The sequence below is a fragment of the Corvus cornix genome, chromosome 21, assembly GCF_000738735.6.
Source record: "Corvus cornix cornix isolate S_Up_H32 chromosome 21, ASM73873v5, whole genome shotgun sequence".
Lineage (NCBI taxonomy): Eukaryota > Metazoa > Chordata > Aves > Passeriformes > Corvidae > Corvus > Corvus cornix.
In genome coordinates, this window is record NC_046350.1 from 2,597,524 (window position 1) to 2,620,202 (window position 22,679).

Below are 22,679 nucleotides of genomic sequence, written 5' to 3' on the forward strand. Positions count from 1 at the left end.
AAACACTTTTAATATTATTATAATCTGTATGTTAAATACATACTCTCTGGATTATGTCAAGAAGGAAATTGGAGATGAAGGTAAACCCTCATTTTATCTGCTTGTAGGCACTCTGCAGTTAGGTAACCTATTGATTTTCTTTGGGTGTACTCAGCGTTCCTAGGGTAAACTTTTGTTTTTAAAGTAGGCTAATCTTTTCATTTCCTGTCAGCTTGCTTTTCAGAACAGTTTATATTCATTTAAAACTGAAAACATACAGCAAATGTTCTGTTTCACACAGCTTCCTGGCACTGAAAATCTAACACACAACATTTAATTATACTTATTAATATTCGTTAAATAGCAGTGCAGAAATTTCTGGCTGCTGAGCTTGTGATTAGCATTTGTAAACTGAAAGAGGTGTTACCCCCACCCATCCTGCATCGTAATTCGGGCCTTGCATAATCCCCACCCAAATGCCTATTTTCATCCACAGAGCTCATTATGTTTTCTGAATCATAAATAGAAGCCACACCCGTCATTGCTCATAGACTGTTGCTATATTATTTATATATTGGTGTGCACCTTGATCCCAGTTGTGGTTAATTTTGGAAAAGGTGTTAGGTATTCCAAATTTTAAGTGGCATGCCACTGAAACATGGGAACCATGACTGCTATTCATTTCCTTACAAAGTGATTCAGAGGAAGACATGCTTCTTTCTGAAGATTAAAACTGTCGTCCCCAAATTATTAACATGTGAAAGCCACAAAGGAAGAGAAGTGCAAATACAGTGCCATGAAACACCAGAAGGAAAACCATGCCAGATTATCCCACCATAGCCACTCTGAATCTGCTTAAGGATGCTAATTACTAATCACATTGAGCTATCATGATAACATACTAAGAGGCCTTCCATGCACAAAGTCTCTGAATCAAGCATGGGGTTATCAGGCCTGACACAGAATAGCTCCCCTGCCCACCACCTACCCAGGTGACAGAGAGACAAGTTCCTGTTACCTATAATATTTATTTTACCTTTGTTAATTTGTTTGTTATTTTCACAACCACTTCAAGGGCAGGGTCAGCACTACTGAGTGCCCTATGGAAGGCAACTGGAACACACAACCAACCCTATAAACTTTGCAGTGGTGAGGTGTAAGGCTCTCCAGGAACTTACCAGCTTCAAGGAAGTTCACACAAAGGACCACATCAACTCTTGCCATGTTGAGTCCAACTGCTCCATGGCAAGGTGCAAGGGAGACACCAGTGAATAGCAAGTGGGCCTCTGACAGGTTACTCATTGCCTCCCAATCCCTGTATTGTCATTTACTGGCTATTAAGCAAGGTCCAGAAGAAAGAACCATATTAGGCTGCACTTGGTGACTTCATTTGTCCCACGTCATGTTGCTAAGTTATTCAAGAAAAGTTTTCCTGCATCCCAGTTGCACACCCCAGCACTTAGATCTTAAGCAATTGGAATTGGGACTGGGCTGCTGTGATGCAGAATCTACACAGCACCAGCACAGCAACAGGCACGTGGCAATGCAGAGGCCTCCAGCAACGCAGGGCAGAGGTGAGATTACACACCCTGACACATTCTGTGCTCATGCGATTCAATTGCTAGTGGGAGGCAGGGCTGTCTTTTCAGAGTAATTTCTCATCATGGTGAAAAAAACCCAATGAACTGAAGTCATTGCTTCGATAAAAGCCACGGGGACAGACAGCCCTGTCTGAGACACTTTTAAAAATGGATGCCAGCGAGGTGAGTGCCAGTGAGCTCCTGCCTTATACAGGGGCTGAGGGAGAACTGTCATGGGGCTCTGAAGAAGAAGGAAGGATGAACTGGTTAGTTCCTGAATTCAAGTTAAATGATTTTGTGCTAGTGTTTTGTTAAAGGCTGACAGTCTAAACACGTTGTTAAGAGTGAGGAGACCATGTGAGGACATTTTCTTCTATAGGTTTTACCAGTCATATCATGGCCAGTGCTGGATGCAGTACACAATATTGTTCCGTGGGAATAGCCAAGGACCCCATCACTCCGCAATGAACCTTTTCTCTGGAGGAGCAGACCTCTCCACTAAGACAGAGGCAGCAGGCACAGCCAGCAGTCCAACCTGAGCTGGAGGTGATGCAACACAGCGCACAGGAGAGCTTGAGATTGCTCAGCCTCTCAGGCTGCTGACACCTCACAGGCCATTGCAGGGTGCTCTGGACATGCTGCCTCTCGCAGGCCACGCTTCTCCCGTCATCTGAGCTTAATTGGACCAACTTGATCAAAAGCAGTCACCATGATAAGACAGGATGCTATTGCATGCCCTGGAGCAGCACGATGAGTAAGGCGGCTGTTTTACAAGCACTTCAGTTCACAATTTAACACCTGAGCTTTAGTTGGGCTAGTCAGTCACGTGCAAGGGAGCAACCAATGCAACACAACTGCAGAACCCTGGCTTTCTCCAGCAGCACAACTGGAGGCAGGCAGGTTCACTGCCTGCAGCCCTGCAGGATTTGATGAGACTGAGTATTTCCCCAAGAAATAGTCACGCACAAGTGGCCAAGACCCAAAGGTAGAGAGGCCAAAGCCCCCAGCTGCTCTTTGTGATCTTGGAAATGCCTGTGGAGAGCAAGAGCAGGGGAGGGGAGGGGAGGGCAGGGCAGGGCACGGGAGGCTTCATCTGTTCTCCTCGTTATGGGTGATTGGGACAGAACCATCACTGGGCACCAGCCAGGGAATGTCATCCTCAGTGTCCTTTAGTTCTTTTTGAAATTATTATTAAAGTTGTTAATGCTCTGTAGTTTTCCAAAGAGGAAGGAGGAAAGAAAATAATTTGCTGCAAGGGATTTATTTGAAAGTTGACAGCAAGGCCTTTGTCTGTCTCTGTGAGCCCATCCAGGAGATCAGAGCTGCATTATTCCTGATTTCCTAGTACAAGCATTGATTTACCTTCTACATGACTGAAAGGAAGGCAAAGTACTCCTTTGCAAACACGGTGGAAGAACAGCTGAGTAACATATCAGATATGGTCATGAGTAAAGTCAGCACAGATAAATGCATCATCTGTTACCGGTTCTCTCAGAGACTGCAATTCCCCACCGAAGAGCAGATTTCCTGTGAAAAATGCAAATGACAGTGCTGTGCCCATCAGTGATCAGACTCATCACCACCCAGGGTAGCAGCTTGCTTCCTGCCTATCTGCCAGTCACTATCTTGCCTAGCTGGTGACTTCAGTGTGAGAGTGCTTTTTCCAAGTTATATACAAAATAATACAGGAGAAAGTATGAGTCTCAGACTAGAGCTGCACATATGTGGAAGTAGTAGTATGTTTCTTAGGAGAACAGATTAAAACTTGAAAATATTTCAATGCACAAAAGTAGGCAGCTCCCAGAGTTGATACAACTTAGAGCAGAATGTGTGCAACCTAAAAAAGTGGTTCTGAAATGACATAGAGACCAGTCTGACAGCATAACTCATTGAAACAACAACACAGAGAAACTAAACGCCTTGTTTAGGAGAAGACCTGTAACTGTAAGAACCTCAACAGAAGGATGCCTCTTCAGAGTACAGAAATTCTGAAAATCCTAAATTCTAGCAGCAAAAGCCCTGAACAGAGTCTTTAAGAATCAAAGTGATTCCGACTACAGTGCAGGAATTACCCTTGTTGTCAGGTTTAGAGCCAGCAGATGATGCTGTATTTCCCAGCACCAAATCCCATACTCTCCAGGAGCAAACACTGGGACTGGCTGTCAGGAGGCAGCAGCAGCAGCTTCTTCCCAATGGCAAAGAGATCCAAAAGCACTGGTGATGGTCAGCTAGAGCAGGACCTTACACCACTGAGAGGCACAGCCCTGCAGGACCTGAACAAGGACAGATGAGCAGGTCTTGTGGATTCACAGAATCATGGAAGCTGGAAAAGACCTTTAAGATCATCAAGTCCAACTGTCAACCCACCACCACATTCACCATTGAACCATGTCCTCAAGTGCCATATCCACACATTTTTTGAACACTTCCAGGGGTGGCGATTCCACCACAGTCCATGGGAAGTCTTTTCCACTGCTTTACAACCTTTTCTGTGAAAAAGAAATTCCTAATACTTAATCTAGACCTTCTGTGGCACAACTTGAGGCCATTTCATTCCATTCCTTCTATTTCCAAAGATGGGCCATACACAAATTCCATGGGCAACCTGTTCCAGTGTCTGACCATAGAATCATCGAGGAAGGAAAGTTTCAGCTGGTAACAGTTAATTGATCAGTTAACAGTGATCAATCGTCCAGCAGCTCTAAAGCAAAGGGGCAAGTCCAAAATCAGACTAGGAAGCCTCCTCAGCAAGTCAGGCTCATCAAAGATCAAAGTTACACCCAAGCCCCATCTTATCAGGAGCTCCTGGGCCATAGGCAGAGGGTGCTGAGGAAGCCCAGGTGTGACCAGCCATGATGGGCTCTCAGTGGCCAAAGCTGCTGCTCAACCCTGGAAAAAACTGTTTCCATGCTGTTTGAAGGAATGCTGGTCACCGCTCAAGAAAATTTTCATTAGGAACTGGCAGCAAATTTAGGCCAATACTTTGAGTGTCCTGAAGCTGAAAGCAGTTTGTCTGGAGCATGTGATGCATTTAACTTTGAAAGCTCCTATCAAAACCCTGAAAATTGATGCTGGGAAGTCCTGGTCAGAATACAGGACAGCTACCAGTGGGGAATGTCACTGATGCTTAGAAAGGAATCACCTTGCTTTTCACTAAGTCTTGAACAGCAAATAAAAGCACAGAATTAAGGAAAATTCTATTTGCTACAAGACTGGATGGACAAAGTCACAGAATTACACTTTCAATTTATACTCTGCTGAAAAACAAAGATCTTTAAGTACCTGGGGCCATAATCAGAGTTAAACTACACAGTTCAACACAAAGCAGACAAAATTTTAATTGAAGAAACAGCTGCAGAAACTGCCATTTGAATTCAGAAGATTCCTTTGATTCAGAACAGCAGCTCTACAAGACTGCAAGGAACAGTGAGAATCCCAAAGGAAATTCTACTATAACCATCCATGAGGAGAGGATGGGTGCAGTACTTTAAAGCTGTTTCTGAACCAAGTACATGCCTGAACTGCAGGCATGTCTGTGCCTCAGAGGTGCTGCCACTGTAAGCTGTAAAAATAATTACACCATCAATATTTAGAAATCAGAAGGATTTGCACAGAAACGTCCCTAGTCCTGCTGGGAAACTTCCATCAGCTGAGGAAGACTTCAGTGTTACCAATGTTACACAAGTCTCACTAGATCCAACTCTGCTCTTTAGAATATGAGTGCTTGCATGAGATCCTCAGACAACTTTACTTCTTCCTCCCTCTACCATTAGTGGAATGGCCTTGAATTAAATTGTAAAAGTACAGAAGTATCTCCATGACTCGGAGGGCCATAAACCCTATGTAGGGAGGAATTATTTAAGGTTGTACAAAGGGTACAATTAGAAGCTATTGAATGAAGTAAAGCAAACGAACAAGCCCAAGTATAAAAGCTTCCTCTCAATCTGTGATGCCTTCTAGCACACAAAACAGTCTTGTAGAGAGCAGAAAGGCTCCTAGAGCTGCTACAAAGACTGAGTGTGACACAGAGCACTGCAACCCTTAACTGCTGCATCACCCAGAGCAGCCCTCAATGCAGCTCGGCAACATGGAAGAACCGAGTTACCTAAAACTCAGGATACTGGTTTTCCCAAGTCTGGACTTCATTCTGGAGCCTATCATGTGTCAGCGCTGCTTCTCAAAGAGTGGCCATAAAAATACAAGCCAGAAATGCTGCCTAGTCCCTTAAATAATAACCTACTGTGAGTGTACTCAGGATACAGAGACCCGGGCTCAATTCCCTCCCATCTGGGCTGTGTGGCTGGGCCTGCTCTTCACACAGAGCTCTGCCAAGCATCCACAGATGCCCCTGGAAGACAAGGTCTGCCCTAGGATGCCTTCCACACAGGACACATGCTGAGAGTGAAGGAGCTGGGCCAGTGTCTGAGGCAGCACCACTGCAGGGATTCACAAAACCTGCTCCTCACCCCTGCCCTTCCCTGGATGCTTCTCAAGAGATGGCAGGAAGAGGCTGAAGGCCAGATAAATTGTGTCAGCAAGGACAGTCTGTCCCTTTTTGCTGTTCATCCCAGAAAGCTTTTGACTTCCTGCCAAGTGACAATGCTGCAAGAACTGCAGAGTATCCATGGAAGTTCAGAGCTAGGGAATGTTGTCAGAGCCAGGCTGTCAGCCAACAAATCAGGGCAGCAGGGAGGCACATCTGCTCTCATTTTACATAGTTTGCTTCCTTTTCATACCACATGCAAGACCACATTCTAAACATGCTAAAAGATTATTTACAATTTTGGGCAACAATTCATTAGTCTGCCCAGTGTTTTCTTGCTTATTTTTCAAACTTCAAATGTTGCATACCATGCCCTACTAAAATGTAGTCTCCATGGAACAGCAATGCATCCTTTCTTCTGGAGGTGGAGTATGAGACTATGAATGACAGTATGGACGCAGTGCTAGCAATTCCTTCTGTAGTTGGCACCTTCCTACTTCTCTGTCACACAGTTATCTTTCCAACCAAGCCATGGGTCATCCAGGCTGCTGGAAGACAGGTATTTTTTATCATTTTGGGATCACTGCTTATGTTTGCATCATGATACATTTTTTTGTTGAAAGAACAAAATAATCTGATTAAGTAACCATTTTTTGCTCTGACAGTCGCTGTAGGTTTCATACCAAATGGTAAGCATAACATAAATGACCAGCAAGCTGTTAGCCATAAGTGGCTAACAAGGTTTGTAATTACTGGATGAAGCATATTCCCTTGTGTGCTTTTACAGCTTTAAGTACTAGTGTGCAGGCTGGTTTGTATCCATTATGGTTCTGCTTCCACCCATTTTCAAAGTAAAACTTTGGTCTCTCTAGAAAAGCATCCTTTCTCTGTTGCTCAGAGGGACATACTGCTCAGAGGATTTGCTCCTGCTCACAGTACAGTGCTGTGTACTTCACTTTCTTCTTTTGGAAAGGAACTTGCAAAGAACTGCAGCAAAACCAGACTGTTCACTTCTCCACATGTTTCTTCTGCCTATTCTTCATTTAGAAGCTTGTCAGTCTGAATGAAAATATTTGTCAGCACTGCAAGTATTCACTGATGGCTCTAGCATCTATGCCATCTTGTGTACATTCCTGCTCCTAAGCCATATAATACTCTTCAATTCCCTAAGAGAACTCATTATCAATGATGCATTCAAGCCCACAGAATAACCAGAATTAAGAGAAAAAAAACCCACATTATTCTTGAGAGATGATCTGAGGTATACAGCAGATGCCAACTGACTGCCTTCTCTTCAGGAAAACAACCAACCCCCAAACCCTCCAGCTGCCAGCAACAAAATGCTAAATGTTAGAGAAGAGTAGATGCATTCCCTTCAGTTTAAGCTGAGTTCAGTGGCAGCAGATACCAAATTACCACAGGTTCTAAAATTAAAGCTTGCCAATAATAAAAAGGCACAAAGTTTCTAGTGTACATGAAACAATGAGCAGAAAAGTACCTCAGCTCATCTTGCAGCAGCAGATAAAAGAGGATTTTAGGAAAAGAGATACTGAAAAGTGAGGAAAAAAGCATTTCTCTAACTGGAAGGCAACTTTTTTTTCCCTCAAATCAGCAAATTCCTTCTTAACACTTACCCTAGGAGGAAAATCAGCCTAATCTTAGTTCATACACTTACCCTAACTGAAAGACCGAGTTAATGACACCTTAGCAGAAAGAGAACCCAAGTAAATTCATGTTTTGCTGGACATCTGCAACATAAAAGGTTGAGAACAGGGTCAGCTGTATGAAGGTAACTGTGATGCAAGCAGCACTACAGTATTTCATTTACCAAGTCCTTTGCTGAACATGGTGGAAGAATCTGCAAGTTAAGCAGATACATCCATGGGCTCTAGGCTCATTTTTCGGAGTGTTTTTCCTATTACCATTTTAATGGGAGTGGGAAAGCCCAAATATACACACTGAAAACCTCATTTCTGTAAACTGAACTCCCTCAGACTTGGAATAAAAAAAAATTTATAATCAAATTTATGGCCACTTTGCTAATGCTCTGTATTAAAATATTTCTGCAAGACTAAAACAATATAAACATGGAAATATTTTCCTTTTAATGTTACAAAGCAGTGCTGCCACCCAGGAATGCAGAGCTTTTCCTGTATTCTGAATCATGCCCATTTACAAACCAAGTAATTATTCCAGATTCTAGGACAAAGAATCTTTCCATCATTTGGTTTGCATTTGCATGGCAATACCAGTTAGACGTGCAGATTTACCACACAAACATGTCAAATCTTACATAGATTACAACTTTTGCATATCTTGAGCATATTTCAAAGCTAGAGAAACATATGAAATATTTCCTAAACAAATTAAGAGACAGAGAATAGAGTTGAAGCAGTTCTTCCAGTAGATATTAACAACACAGAGACATTTCTTAATTCTGAATTTGCAAAAGTATCCATGTATTTCATTACGAAAATGCAGTAATTGAGAATGAACTTGTTTCCCATTAAAATAAGCAATCATAAAGGCTCCTATGCAATAATTTTCTGAAGTTCAGACTATGCAGTTCAGATGTACGCAGAACCAGATCTCCAGATGCCATGGTAACTTCAGAGTCCAGTGAGGTGCCATCCTTAAGCATGACTGCTGACAGAGCTAAGTAACACCAGAACTATTTGGTGAAAGAAAGGTAGCAAAGATGGAAAATGATGCCAAATTCTTAATTCTCATGGGAATACAGCTCCACTACTTCCTCCAGAGACCTGTCCTGCAACTCCTCTAAACTGACATAGGCTCACTTAAGCCAGGCTTGTAGCAACTTCCAATTTATAGTAAGGAGAAACAAGCACTCCTACTGGTGGCATGCTACCAAATCCAAACTTCCTGCTCTATGCTGATTATCAGCTGTCCAAATAGCTCAATGGATCTCAAATCATTTAATGCAGAAGACAAATTTCAAGGCATCATGTTCAACCTGCAAGAACTCTGGGGTGCTTGACAAGGTATGAATATTCACACTTTTAATTCAGTTCCACACTGTCTGAAAATTAATACTAGTTATTTGCCTTATTTGTACACAAGGAATTAAACATTGTTTTAACTAATTCTAGGTTACAACTTAATAATCTATGTCATAAAATCAGAGAATATCCTGAGCTGGAAGAGACTCATGAAGGTCATTAAAACCAACTCCTGACTCCACAGAGGACAACCTAGAACTTAAACCATACAGCCAAGAGAAGTGTTGTTGAGAAGCGTTGTCCAAACACTTCTTGAATGCTGGCAGGCCTGGGGCCATGACCACCTCCCCAGGGAGCTTGTTCCAGTGTTTGACCACCTTCTCATTTCAGCTCAGACTTCAGAAGAACTGTGTGAGAATCTAAACAGACGTTGTTTTGAATAGTACATGGTGGTGAAAAGGTTTCATGGGTCTGAGTTGGGAGAAAACACACAAAGGAACAACACACCAGTAGGGATGCTTCATTTTTATTTACTCAGCAGTTTTCCATGTGATTGTTAAATGCCATCCAAGAACTAAACAGGATTATTAGATGCTGGCTGCTATTTTTTGATTTTTGCTAACAGAATCTCTTTCCAGAAATGAAGACCTTTGGTTTGTTAAGGTATCCCAGTTCAGGTAAGTACAGTTACTAAATTCACCCACAATTAAAGTGTATTTACAACAGTGCACATTACAGTTATTCTACAAGGGTAAGACTCTCTATCTAAATTTGTCCTAGTCCCTATCCCACACCAGCATTTCACTCTTTCAGTATTAGAGGTGCCTTCACCTGTTCAGCCACTTCTTTCCCCAGCAGCGTTTCCACAATGGCCAACCCAAACTCAAAGCTGGTGCCAGGCCCACGGCTGGTGAGGATGTTCCCATCCTTCTCCACGCGGCTCTCCGAGTACGAGTAGTGTGCTTGGGGGAATACACAACAGGAAGAGGGTCAGTGTCCAGCACAGTGCCCACAGCTGCCACAGAGGGCACAAGGACCTCAGCACTGCCTCCTAGCAGCTCATCCCTGCCTGCCGTCCTCAGGGAAGAACAGGGCCCAGAGGGAGCTCATTCCCAAGGTATGGGAATGCCCCTCTGACTCCAAAAGCTCCAGAAACACTCACTGAGCCTGTCAGCTCCCATGGGGTCACTTTCAGAAGTCAGACTGCTTTTGTGGAGCTGTTCACAAATTTCTTTTTTACCAAATGCATGCAGAAGAAATTGGGGAAACCCATCTGCTCACCTCCAGACTCATTAATGCTCACAGAATGACCTTCCTAGCATTTCATCACCACTTCCCTTAGGTAGGAGAAAAAGGTGTGGAGCTATCAGCTGCCACAGAACCAAAGCACTACTCACAGGAGAGTGGGAAAGGTGCTCCCAGAGTTTGCTGTTGGGACCACTGAGGCAAAGAACCAAAAAGAGGTGGCTCAGCCTCAAGAGGTTAAGGCAATAAATGCTCCTAATATGATAGCAGCAGCAGAATTCCCCCAACGATGACAATGTTAATACAGCCCTCTATTTGCCAGTGATACAGACTCAATTCAGAGAGACAAAGTAAGATAAACAAGCTCTTTTCCCATCTTTAAACTGTGGGTTCAGGTAAAAAAAAAAAAAAAGAGAAAACCTAAGAAGGGTTTGGACAGAAACATACCTCCATTCATCATTTTGTCTTTGGCCAAAGGATGCGTTGTGACTTTGCTTCCATACCCTATCCCATGTGCCAGAAGGGCAGTAGGACCTGTAAGAACACAAAGTTGCACCAATGAGGAACTGCCTCTGCTACAAATACTTCTAGAACAGACATTTGGGCATTAGGACCTCCAGGGGCCAAAGCTCACTATGGACAGACTACTTGTTACAAAAACTGATGCCAGCCCTACCTCTGAAGCAAAAAGCTCTCACATTACAGTTCACACTGATGTCCTACCCATGACTGTAGTGCCTTTGAAGGAGTGGGGAACAACCAACTTCCAGATAATACACTTTATTTAAAACTGCTTTACATTAAGAAACAAAAGGTCTGCACTTCAATCTGAACGCTAACTACCTACAAATACTTTACAACCTTGTTAAACCCTAAATTAGAGACTTAACAGATAGAATTTCATTTGAGCAAGTCTCTACATGCTACAGTTCTGTGCCAAACAGTATTTTGGACAGATCATGGCCTAACTGTTCAGTTTTTGGTTTCTTTTCATACTTCCTCCTTAGCCTGAATTGAGGAAGGAATTTGTGTCAAGAAGTGCTAAGTCATCAGACACAAAATCTTTATGGGAATTCCAAAAGAAACTGAAGGCAGGATTTGTCTGGCATGAGTTTCATTTCCGTGCATTCATTTAATTCTGGATTTAGTAGAGGAAATAACCTCTTTTGCTTTCAGTTGGAATGAGCTCTACGAATCATCCTGCTTACAAGCAAAGGCCTCTACTGGGCAAGGGTGAACTTGGATTGTTCTGTAAGAGACACAGATAAAGAAGCTGAAGACTATCATCACCAAGTTGAGGAATGTTCACAGCTCTGTGTGACTATCACCTAAATGAAGAAGAAAAGCAAAAAAAAACCCCAGCAATGTACCAGAAAACAAAAGTGAAAATCCCCTCCTAGAACACACTCTGACTGCCTTTTATGCACTCATCATCTCTCTCCTCACTCTCAGCTTTGAGTCCCGAGTACTGGCAATTTTTCACCTTGCTTTTTAAAACATGAATCTTACAAAGTTCATGATCTGGATACCAAGCTGTGTAGAACACATAAGCAGACAACCCTCTCCTCAAACCAAGTCCATTTTTTGCTGCAACTCAGCAAGGGTGAGACTGTAATTCTATATTTCTGGCCTTCTTTCTGAAGCTAAAGGGCAGGAGTGGTTATGTGAGATAAATTTACAGCAATGACATTCTGTCACTGCTGTGTACTTGCAGGGAGATCACCAGAATAAGCACATACTTAAAAAAACATCCTACCAATCTTTTCATTTTAAAGACAGCAACATGACTGATTGGAAGGAGATAGGTAATAAGCAGAACTTGCAGGATAAGTGTTCACAATTGTTTTAGAGATTTCTCTGCTATTAAATTTACAAAAAATTCGGATGCTGAAAGGTACGTGTATATATTATATATATTCATAAGTTCATAAATTCCTGCTACTAAATTACAGGAACACAGATTTCTGCAACAGGAAACTCTCTTCATGCTCCTTCAAAATATTCAAATGCTTTACAAAGCAAGACACTTCAGTAACCCACCTGCACATATTGCAGCAATCAGGCCTTTTCTGCTTTCCTGGTCCTTTAAAATATCTTTCACAGCAGCAGACTGTACGAGGAAACATCACAAGTCATTGTTTGGAGTTGGTTATTTGAAGCATGGTTGAAATAATTTTCACTGAAAATTCTGTGAAACAGAACATGTTTTATACAGAAAACCAACCGGCATCTCCCCACTCTGCCTCAGGACAGAGGGCAATGAGAACATCAAGAAAGAGAAAAACTGAAACCAATATATACTTGCCCCAGAAGGAAAGAGGAAGGAAATCAGAAGGAACTGCAGCAAGTACTTGACCCTGGTTAACCCACGGCCATAGAAAGTTGTTTGAAAATTCACAAGACGAATTGTGTCTTGTGACACAAGGAAAGAGTATTCATAAGATACCACCAGTCTCTGTCAAGATTTATATGGGATATTTGTCTCATATTCCAGGCCTTAAAAACTCTGTGATACCACCTAAATCCTATTTGATAGATCAATTTGTTTGCCTGCCTGCCTTCCACAAGGAATTCATACCACCACTGCAACAGTTTTGCACCAGAGACAGAATACTGTAAAGGAGCATGTCTCTTGGGTTTGGACAGTTTTGTGTCTCAGGCAATTAAATCTTCATTTGCAACCGTTTCATCTTCATATGAATATGAACAGAGTTCTTCCCACAATGCACAACACCCTTTCATTTTTATTCTCCTTTACCAGGTACCAAGTCCAAGAATTTACCCAGCTGTCCCACCTATAAAGTCACAAGAAGGCTTAAGACCATTAACAGTTAGGTGCTGAACTGAATCTGCAGGATTACTAAGCAAGTGCTGACCACCCCACTACTCATGAGAATGCCCGTGAGTTCCTAAAATACCAGAACTTTACCTCAGACAAGTTTTGAGCTCCAAGGTTACCCCCAGGAAGGACCACAACATCATAAGGCCCCTATACAAAGAAAAGGTAAAACTGTTCTGTTGAAGAGAGTCTGATACATACATTACACTGTTTGAAGACCACTGCAGCTGATTCAAAGTGAACAACACTTTATGATCAGAGAATCAGTTCTAATCACAGGAAAAATACAATTTCCTGTTCCAGGAAAAGCCTATTATCAGTAAAGTCTCTCACAGAACTAACTTTTAAGCCTAGGGCACTTAAAAGCTTCAGCAAGCAAGTGGCAGCTCTTCTGTAGTAAAGACAAGTGGTTTTGCTCCAACCTTACGTACAGGTCTAACTATAACATTATTTAGCTTCTCCTCAGAATTCTTGAGTTGGTCCAAATCACAGTATTTTGTTGGGTCAACTAGCAGGAAGAATAAAGCTCTGTGACTGACACTTTGCAAAAACAAATACCTGGGCAGAATTAAGAAATCTGTCTGAACCTAGCAGGCTATGACAATACTGAAGGGGAGCACGGTGGGATGTGCAGTTCTCCAATTCACTGCTACACGGAGCAAACACAACATGCAACGTGTGTCCAGCAGTAATGCATAAGCTTTCCAAATTCACCTCAGAAACTGTGACAAAGACTATGCTGGCCATTGTACCAGAGCAGGGTGATGACCAACCTCTTTTCTGGCATCTTCAAGACTGGCATCAGGACAAATGAAGACATCTCGACTGCACTGCACTGGTTCTTTTCCTGTTAGGCCTGCAACAGTCACCTTGATCTAACAGGAGAACAAATATTATTATTACAAATCAAGGATCTGGGGCATTTTTCTTTTATGTGAGTTCTTAAGTAGTACACAGAAAAGCAAAGCACTACTGAAAGCTTGTTCCTCTTATGACACCTAAATTGGGGGAGCACAGTGATGGAATGACAAAGGTGTGGGAGAAGGTAATTTTTATTTCAGTCATTTCTATACAAGGGAAGTTGGTGTGTTTATTTAAAGTATTATTTTCATTCCTGATGAGATGACAACGGTGTGCTACCACAACTGCAAGAGTAACAAACAGCGTGAGGAATCCCAGCAGCCAGAACTGTAGTTTATAACCGAATTTCAAAAGTAGCTCAAGAAAAGCTATTCAATGTCATGAGCTGTAATGTACTGAGCTTTTCAAACCCCTAAAAAGAGGTACTTCCAGTTACTATACATGGAAGTAGCTGTGTTTTCTGACAGAGTAGGATTTACTTGAAACATTTGCTCTGGTCCACATTAGACTTGTATTTTGAAAGGTCACCTTTTTTGAAAGGTTACCAACAAATGTCAGTTGTCAGGCATGCTCATTACGTCCATGGCACAAGTATTTGCTAACCAGTAAGGTGATGAGGGTAAATTTTCATTTCACACAACAGACTACACACTGAATTCCTGGCAATGAACATCAACTTGAGGCAATGATTGACCATGCACTCACAGAGATTTTTCACAGTCTGCATACTCACCCCAGCTCTTCTCATAACATCAGTTGGGATTACAGTTTCCATCTCCTCTGCCCCTTTTGCCAGAATCACCAATGCTCTCTTTGAGGCCATGTCTTGAGGGGCTTCTATCAGGGAGATGGTTGTGAAGGAAGGGGCTGAGAGGGGTAGAAAGATACAATGTGGTTAGAAGGCAAATGCCCTCCTACAAATCCATCCTCATGTTGAAATTTAACAGTAATTTGTACTTTTGCATGTTCTTTCATTTAAACCACCTCAAAATGGTTCACTAGCTTTAATCAATATTCATAGCAATCCTGTTTAACTAAGGAGATTTTAAAAAGAATGCATTATGATATTAAAAGATTAAGGCACTTGTGCAGTGGGAGGCATAGCACATCAGCACCAGAAGAGGAAGGAGCTTGGCCTAATCAAGAGCTTACATGACCTGTGTCTGCCAGAAAGGGGTTCAGGGTGGGTGGCAGAGTTGTTTTCAATTTGCACACCCTCATTCATTCCGAGACGATTGACTCCTACCCAGGTCAGCACTTACAAAAAGGGCTTGCATGAGCTTTGACCTCATGTCTGGTTTTTAGTTTCCACACAGCATGCTTCATGAAGAGTTTCCTGTGACTTAATAATGACTCGACCAGTGCCCCTGCAAAATCTCACCAATAGATTTTCTGGGTTATTTCACAATTTTGTGGGGGAAGAAACACATGTGCACATGTGTGATGGGGGAGCAGACCACAGGATTTAGCAAACGGAACAAACCAGGCTTAAGACTTTTTTTTTTTAGCTTCTAAATTCAAGTTAGGTGAATGGCCAAATTTCCATTTGAAGGTTAAGTTACAATTTCTTTACATCATATAAAATACTCACTAACTCATACTGGTCTGTCAGAAGTCTGTGAAAGCATCTGTGATGTGAGAAGGTATTTCACAGCTTACTACTCTAGAAAGACAGATTTTTGTCCTATGCAGGCATCTTCCATCTAGAAATGCCTGTAGTACCTGAGAGCTCTTCATAAAATGTGATACACATTTAGGTGCCTACACAAAAGAAAACCATCCTCACCCTGCTGCAATTTCACCTGTTTTCAGGTTTGCTCCCTATTGGTAGCCTCCTTTAGAATGACGTTACTTCTAAAAAATATCCAGCACAAAATCCTGCAGCATGCTGAACCAGCCCAAGCAGAAAAATTCACTATATCAAATCCTACTTTTAGAGCAGCCTTATGTACTGTCAATGCAAACCCCACTGATCAAGTACATGCAAATCACAGGTATTAGTAATAACTTTAGGACAACTTAGAGCTTCTTAATAGCTTGTCTTGTGGGTACACACTGATTCTGCAAAATTTTCGTATGAATTTGACTAACTAGCAAAAGACTCCTGAATTGCCACAATACAAAAATGCTGCATGTGCTTTTTATTGAAGAAAAATAGTCTAAATAATGGTTTGCATCCCTTTTTAACTAACAAAAATATCTTTCATTAATTCTTTAGATGAAAACAAGCACCTGATCCTGAAACCTTTACTCTTTCTCCTAGTTTAGCAAAATGCAGTCTCTTCATAGTGCCTTTAGACATTTATTGTACAATACTGCCAAATTCTTGAGCATTAGTACTGTTCTTCATGCAGGTGCATATGTAAATAGCTGTCCCACTACTATGGAAAGATGATTTTTGAGAAGGCAGAACTAAGTTACACAGACCTAACAGCCATTTCATTTAACAAGCTACCTACACAATGCCAGTTTGCCATTTGCTCCTCAGTGCCAGCCAAAGCCGCCTCAAATCTATCAACCAAACCTATTTCCCGGCGTGAGTACCCATGCCTCTCTGGAGATGGTGATTTGCGCTGAATCAGAAACTCTTAAGAAGGGCGGGTTTTAAAAAAAAATCACACCTTCAGTGCCCCAACCACAGAGGCCGCTACCAGAGGCAGGGGCTGGCTGAAGGTGCACCAGCTCAGGCAGCCCGGGTGGAAAGGCCGCATCCCGACGATCTCATCTGTTCGTTTTGGGACACGGCGCCATTCCACGCAGCAGAGACGGCACAAGGCCGTGCCGGGGCCGAGGCCGCCTGCCGGGCGCGGCGGGGGAGCCCGGCCCCGGAGCGCAGCCACCCGGGCACCGCACCCGGGCACCGCACCCGCGCCCACGCCGACACCCCCCGCCCGCCGCCTGCGGGGCTCTCAGGGCCGGGCCCGCGGGGGCCGCAGCGGCGGCGGCCACAACTCACCTCAGCGGGGCCGCGGGCGGCTCTGGGACGCTCCGCCCCGGCCCCGCCCCCGCTCGGCCCCGCCGCCCGCCCGTACTGCGTGTCCGTGTCCCGCACGCACCGCTTTTCTCACGGTCGCTTGGAATGCAGAGAGCGCTCCGGTGGCCCCACCTTTACAGAGTCACTTCCTACGGCGGCACCGCGAACCGAGCTGCTGCTGCTCCTTCTCGAGCAGCCCCGCGCGAACAGAGCAGAACGGAGCCCTGCTCTTCTCCGCGCTCTGCCCGAAGCGTCCGCCCGACACTTCTGTTTCCCGAGGCTCACGGTGCACAGGGAATGGCCATGGCTCAGGGATAATGTTGCCCCTGGTTTTAAGGAGTTCCGGTGTTTTGAAGGAGAGACAGAGCTGTTAACGGGGCCCTTTCGGACTGCAAAACCCTGTTGTGTAAAACCCTGCCCGCAGGTGCAGACCTGGTCCGGCCCCAGGGTGCCGGGCTCACGAGAGCTCCGGCAGAGCAGCTCAAGTCCAGGTGAGGAGAGCCGGTCATAGGGAAGGACTTCGCTGAGCGCTCTCCTGGGATCGGTGCAGGATTCAGCTCCCGGTACAGGGCGCTTGGTGTACTGCCCACAGTGGGCTCCGCCAAAACCCTGGACAGGCTGGTCCTTACTGTGCCTGCCCGTGTGCCGGGCACGCACACGCGGCAGATGCGTTCGCTCCTCAGTTACAACTCCGCAATTAACTTCGCAGCGCTGTCCGCGTCCGCTGCTGCCCACGCTCCCCGGGCCCGGCTGAGGGACAGGGCCGCGGCCGGGGATTGGCTGCGGGGAGGCGCAGGGGGCGGGGCCGAGCCCGGGGATTGGCTGCTGGGGGCCGCAGGGGGCGGGGCCGCGAGGCCGGCCCGCGCCGCTCCCGTGCCGCCGGTGCGCGCTCCCTCGGGCGGGTGGGACGCCACGCCCTGCCGGCCAGACCGTGGCGCTCGGCTCTCCGTGCGTGTCCCTGTCATGCCCATGTGGTTTCGGCATCTCCCCTCTGCTGGGGCCTGCCAGCCCCGCCTCTCCCCTTTCGCCCCCCGGGGATTCCGCGCGGGACTCACCGGGAAGCCCCAGCGGTGAAAAGGGCGGCCGCTGACGGGCATCGGTGAGAGAGCTCTGCGGGCGCTGCCAGGCAGAGCTGAGGGGTCGCGCCTCTGGGAGGGTCCGGAAAGCCCCGCCGGGCCGGGGTTTCCCCGCCGCCCCCGGGATGACGCAGCCAGAGCCCCCGGGGGCGGCCGCTAAGGGCCGGCGCCGGGCGCCACGCGCGCAGTCCCGCCGGCCGCGCCGCCGCGCTCCCACCCATGGCTCCGGGCCGGGCGCTGCTGCCCGCGGCGCTGCTGGCGCTGGCGCTGAGCCCGGGGCCCGCGGCCGCGGTGCCGTGCATCGCTGACTGCCCGGCGGGTAAGGGCCGGGACGGGGCGGGGGCGATGCGCCGGGCGCGGCCCCCGGTGACCGCTGTGTCTCGCCCCGCAGGTACGTTCGTGGCGAGCGCGGACTGCGCGTCCTGCCTGCCCTGCCCGGCCGGCACCTTCTCCAGCGCGGCGGGACGCGGCGACTGCAGAATGTGTCGGAAGTGCGAAGGTACCGGCGGCGACGCCACCAGCCCTTCTGTGACCTCCCGCGGCAACGACGCGGCACCTGCCCCGGGGAGACGCGCCACTGGCCAAATAACGCTACGCGCCTACGCTAAAGCCACCAGCCTGATTTTTGTGAGAGCAAAGGTCCGAGCCTTTGCTGCTCCACGCTGTGCATGCTGTAACCTAAGACTTGTTTTTTCCCTTGCAGGAATATTCCGGTATTTAAAAGAGTGTTCCTCAACAAGTGATGCTGAATGCACGTGCAAGGAGGGCTATCACTGTGGCGGTGATGGCTGCACCTTCTGCACCCGAAGCTGTGGCGTGGGCCAGGAGAGCACCGGGAACGGTAGGATCACCTTTCCCCAGCAGCTGAAAGCCCCTCTGCTTCCTGCACCAGACACACTGCACTGCCTCTTGCACAGTGCAGAAGCAGATAGAGGAAGGACCTCTCAAGATAAAAGCTGCCACTGCTGCTAAACACTTTGCGTGGTGGTGGAGTAAGCTAAAGAGCAGACAAACTCACCACACTCTGAGCCCTACTACAGCTCAAATCATGCACCAGTTAGTTCCTTTTGCATGGCAGTGCTTTGGTTGCCAGCATGAGGGAAACTGAACTGGGAACCCTGGAGTTAGGCATGGTTTGTGGCATCTTCTGCCAAATCAACTGGCTTTGTAGCCAAGTACTGTACTGGTCTGTGGCTGACAGGGAAAGACTTGCCTTGCATACTCAGAGTGGCTTATGAAATAGTAATTCTGTCACTGTACAAGCAGGCAAAATTAATGTTTCACATGTTGTGTTTTAAATGCTTATCTTGTACAATTTTACCTATCCTTGTCTGTTGAAGGTTGCCGGACTTGCCGCTATGGAACCTTTAATGATCAGCCCAATGGCTCCTGTAAAAACTGGACAAAGTAAGTAAGCTAAAAAAAAAAAAGCTACAGCTATTACACTTGACTGGATTTTAAATTTTTTTTTTTCTTTTCCCTGTTTGCTGTAAATGTCTTTCAGGTGCTCTGGAAACCAAGTCCTGGAGCCTGGAACTCCAGCAAAAGATGTCATTTGCAAACATGCTTCAGTTAATCCCACTTTAGTCACTACTCTACCTAACACGTCTCTTGAAATTCCAGTTTCTATCACTGTGCCAGGTGAGTCATTGTATAATATTGCTTATAGAGGTAAAGAATTATGATCTACTTAAACATAGTACAGCTCATTCATTTTCCATTTAAAGCAAAAGTCCTTTTTTCTATGCATTTCCAGTGTTGCAGACTTATCCAGAAGCAAGGTGGGCGACAAAAGTTTTCCGCTACTTCAGGGGCAGTAGAATTTTGTTCTGTAAATACTCTTAGAGAATGTTGTTTATTTCCTAGGGAATGATGTCCAGACAGACATGATCAGGATTTCTCTTGCTGTGGCTGGGCTGTCGTGCATAGTGTTTCTGCTGCCTTTGTGCATCTGCTTCAGTGTCTGGCAGAAAAAGAAACTACACACTGTCTTCAAGAAAAGTAAGATAAATACACTCTTCAGTTTTTCTTTTTGAAACTAGACAGAAATCAGGAATCCAGGTTAAGTGTCTTTCAAAGATAGTTGCAGTGGCTTCATTTTTTTTTGGCCTTGTAAGTGAGAAGCAACTGAAAGGGAAACAGTTTTGGAATTTTTATTCCAGAAAGCACTGTGGGTGTTAGGTCAAGTGCCTGTTTATCCTTAGAAGTGAAGTATTCGTGAGAGGTGAAAAAGCTCAGCTGAGCTTTGCTGCTCCAGTTAAAGGCCAGTTCGGTTTAATACTTCCAAGCGGGGAAGTACTTCCAAGCCTGCGGGGCTGTAACACTTTGCAGTTCTCTCTGCTCGGAGAGAGTACCCATGGCCTGGAGTGAGTGAGTGTCTTGGAGCTCTGGCTGCAGTAGAAGAGGGGACATCAGTCTGGACGTACTGCTCCACAGGTGCAGAGTCAGCCTGAATCCAGCACTGCCCCCCAAGAGCTAAGCCCTGGGCAAACTCAAGAGTTCAGCACAAAGATGAAGCTAATTCCATTCAATGAAGTTTATAGTTGGTTTGTTTGGTTTTTTGGGGGGTTCTCTCTCCCTTTCTCTTCTTTTCCCCTGTCCTAAGGATAAGGGCTGAATCTTCTAGTGTAATTCTAAATACAGAAGACTATAGCAGTCCAAAAATCTATTTCCTTCATGTTGGTCTTCCTTTCATTGCCATGACAAACAGAGCACTAGAGGCCCTGCTGAATTAGGGAAAACAAAGTATGATAAATTAGTTTTGTCAGATATCCATGCTGTAGAGGAATAATTTCAGATTGTAGAATAACTTGGAAGATTTTTTTCTTCCCAACTTCGTGCACTTGTGACTGAGGAATGGCGAAATAAGACGGCTGAATAAATAAAACAGAAAGGGGAAATTTGTCCAGTTCTTGGCCCCTCACTTCAAGAAACAGTGAGGTGCTGGAGTGAGTCCAGAGAAGGGCAGCAAAGTTGAGGAAGGATCTGAAGGGTAAGTCTTTGAGGAGCAGCTGAGGGAGCTGGGGTTGTTTAGCCTGGGGAAAAGGAGGCTCAGGGGAGACCTTCTTGCCCTCTACAACTCCCTGAAATGTGGCTGCAGCCAGATGGGGGTTGGTTTTTTCTCCCAGGCAACCAGTGACAGGACAAGTGGACACATCCTTAAGCTACATCAGGGGAGGTTCAGGTTGGAGATCAGGAGGAATTTCTTCCCAAAAAGGGTTGTTAAAGTTTGGAACAGGCTACCCAGGGAGGTGGTGGAGTCACTGTCTCTGGAGGTGTTCAAGAAACAACTGGACATGGCACTCAGAGCTCTGGTCTGGTTTACAACGTGTGTGGTCGAAGGTTGGACTAAGTGATTTCAGAGGTCTTTTCTAACCTAATTGATTTCTGTGATTCTGTTCTTCAGTGCACACACCTGAACAGTCAATTCAGGAAGATGATGCCTGCAGCTGCCACTTCCCTGAGGAAGAACAAGGTGAATATCAGGACCGTGGCAAATCCACAGAATTCAGAGATCTTTTGGTGAACTAGAAATTGAACTGTCCAAGTCAGCCACATTTGAATTTTCTTTTGGAATACAGAACAAGAACCTGTTTATGTAAATAGAATGGGTGTCAGCATTTGAGTGTTAAAGCACTAAATAGCCCAGCCACTGAGGAAAAAGTGCTTTTTTTGTATTTCTTAAAAAAATAATAAAAAAACCCCCAAAACAGTTTGCTTACTTTTTTTCCTCTAGGAGTAAGAATATTTCTAAGAAGTGGTTCTTGATCTACATGTAGAAAGAAATACTGCATTTAAAAGCTCTAACAGAAGTGCAGAGTAGTTTTCTGGTCCCTCATTAATGGTACCTGAGCCATAATTTACATACATTCCAAAAGCATTTGAAGCTAAAAAGGAGATCTGTCACACATTGTAGAGTCACTGGTGACACACATGCTCTCTTACTACCAGCCATCCTCTTGAGCTGTAGCTCCTCCCAAAGTCTGGCTCAAACCCAGCAGTTTTGGGGTTTGTGTGCAAACACAGATGGAGCTCATTTGATCCCATCAGCCCTGGAAACATCCCTGGCCTCACCACTGCACCCCTTGCATATAGGGGAAAGGAAGCCATAAAAATCTTGAGCTGCAAAGTGTTCCACAGCAGCATCTGCTGTTGTATTACACTGATTGGCTTGAGGGAGGCAGTGGAAACACTGAGAGAAGCTGTGGTTGACTTGAACTTAGAAATAGCTGTTACTTTGCAGCTGAACTGCACCACCTTCAGTCCTACATCATTCAGCTTTGATCTTTAGGTGATGTAAACTTTTATGTACCTTGCAGCTGAACGTGTGGTATCTTTGTGGTACTATTTTTGTAACTGAGGTTGGAAAGATTATAACACCAGACACTATCTGTCTCTCTGATCAAATACTGTTACTTTGGTCTTGAGAAAAAAAATGCATATTTGAGTCACGGCGTTCGCAACACCATTTTTAACCATTTACAAAACTCACCTATTTTATTAATTCAGTAAATGTTACTCAAAAAATAGAATGAAAATGCACTAATATGGGGGTTAAGAGTGATTTTCCCCTCTTTGAGTTCAATGCAAGGGAAAACTATTTTGCATTTGAACAATGACAGGCCATCTCTTTATTCAGCAGGTTACAATAGCAGATTATTTTCACCAAGCCACACTTACAA

The 22,679-nt window shown here is 45.0% G+C and overlaps 2 protein-coding genes across 4 annotated transcripts; one reads left to right on the top strand and one right to left on the bottom strand.

Annotated features, from left to right (window-relative positions):
- Positions 1–9,512: 9,512 nt before the first annotated feature.
- Positions 9,513–18,069, bottom strand: PARK7 (Parkinsonism associated deglycase). Of its 3 annotated transcripts, none has more exons than XM_039563879.1 (7): positions 17,977–18,069; positions 14,681–14,814; positions 13,860–13,961; positions 13,177–13,236; positions 12,288–12,357; positions 10,695–10,781; positions 9,513–9,964 (listed from the first exon to the last, which is right to left on the bottom strand). In XM_039563879.1, the coding sequence occupies exons 2-7, from the start codon at positions 14,768–14,770 to the stop codon at positions 9,804–9,806; spliced, it is 570 nt and encodes a 189-aa protein (XP_039419813.1). In that variant the 5' UTR covers positions 14,771–14,814; positions 17,977–18,069; the 3' UTR covers positions 9,513–9,803. The 3 variants fall into 3 exon arrangements, with proteins under 3 accessions (XP_039419813.1, XP_039419814.1, XP_010404120.1); XM_039563880.1 differs by lacking the exon at positions 17,977–18,069 and adding an exon at positions 16,904–16,927; XM_010405818.3 differs by lacking the exon at positions 17,977–18,069 and adding an exon at positions 16,569–16,733.
- Positions 18,070–18,216: 147 nt separating this feature from the next.
- On the top strand, positions 18,217–21,712 carry TNFRSF9 (TNF receptor superfamily member 9). The gene is made up of 7 exons (XM_039563878.1): positions 18,217–18,316; positions 18,389–18,496; positions 18,701–18,838; positions 19,338–19,404; positions 19,502–19,638; positions 19,864–19,998; positions 21,404–21,712. Exons 1-7 carry the CDS (start codon positions 18,217–18,219, stop codon positions 21,526–21,528), a joined length of 810 nt encoding a protein of 269 aa, XP_039419812.1. The 3' UTR covers positions 21,529–21,712.
- The last annotated feature ends 967 nt before the right edge of the window (positions 21,713–22,679 follow it).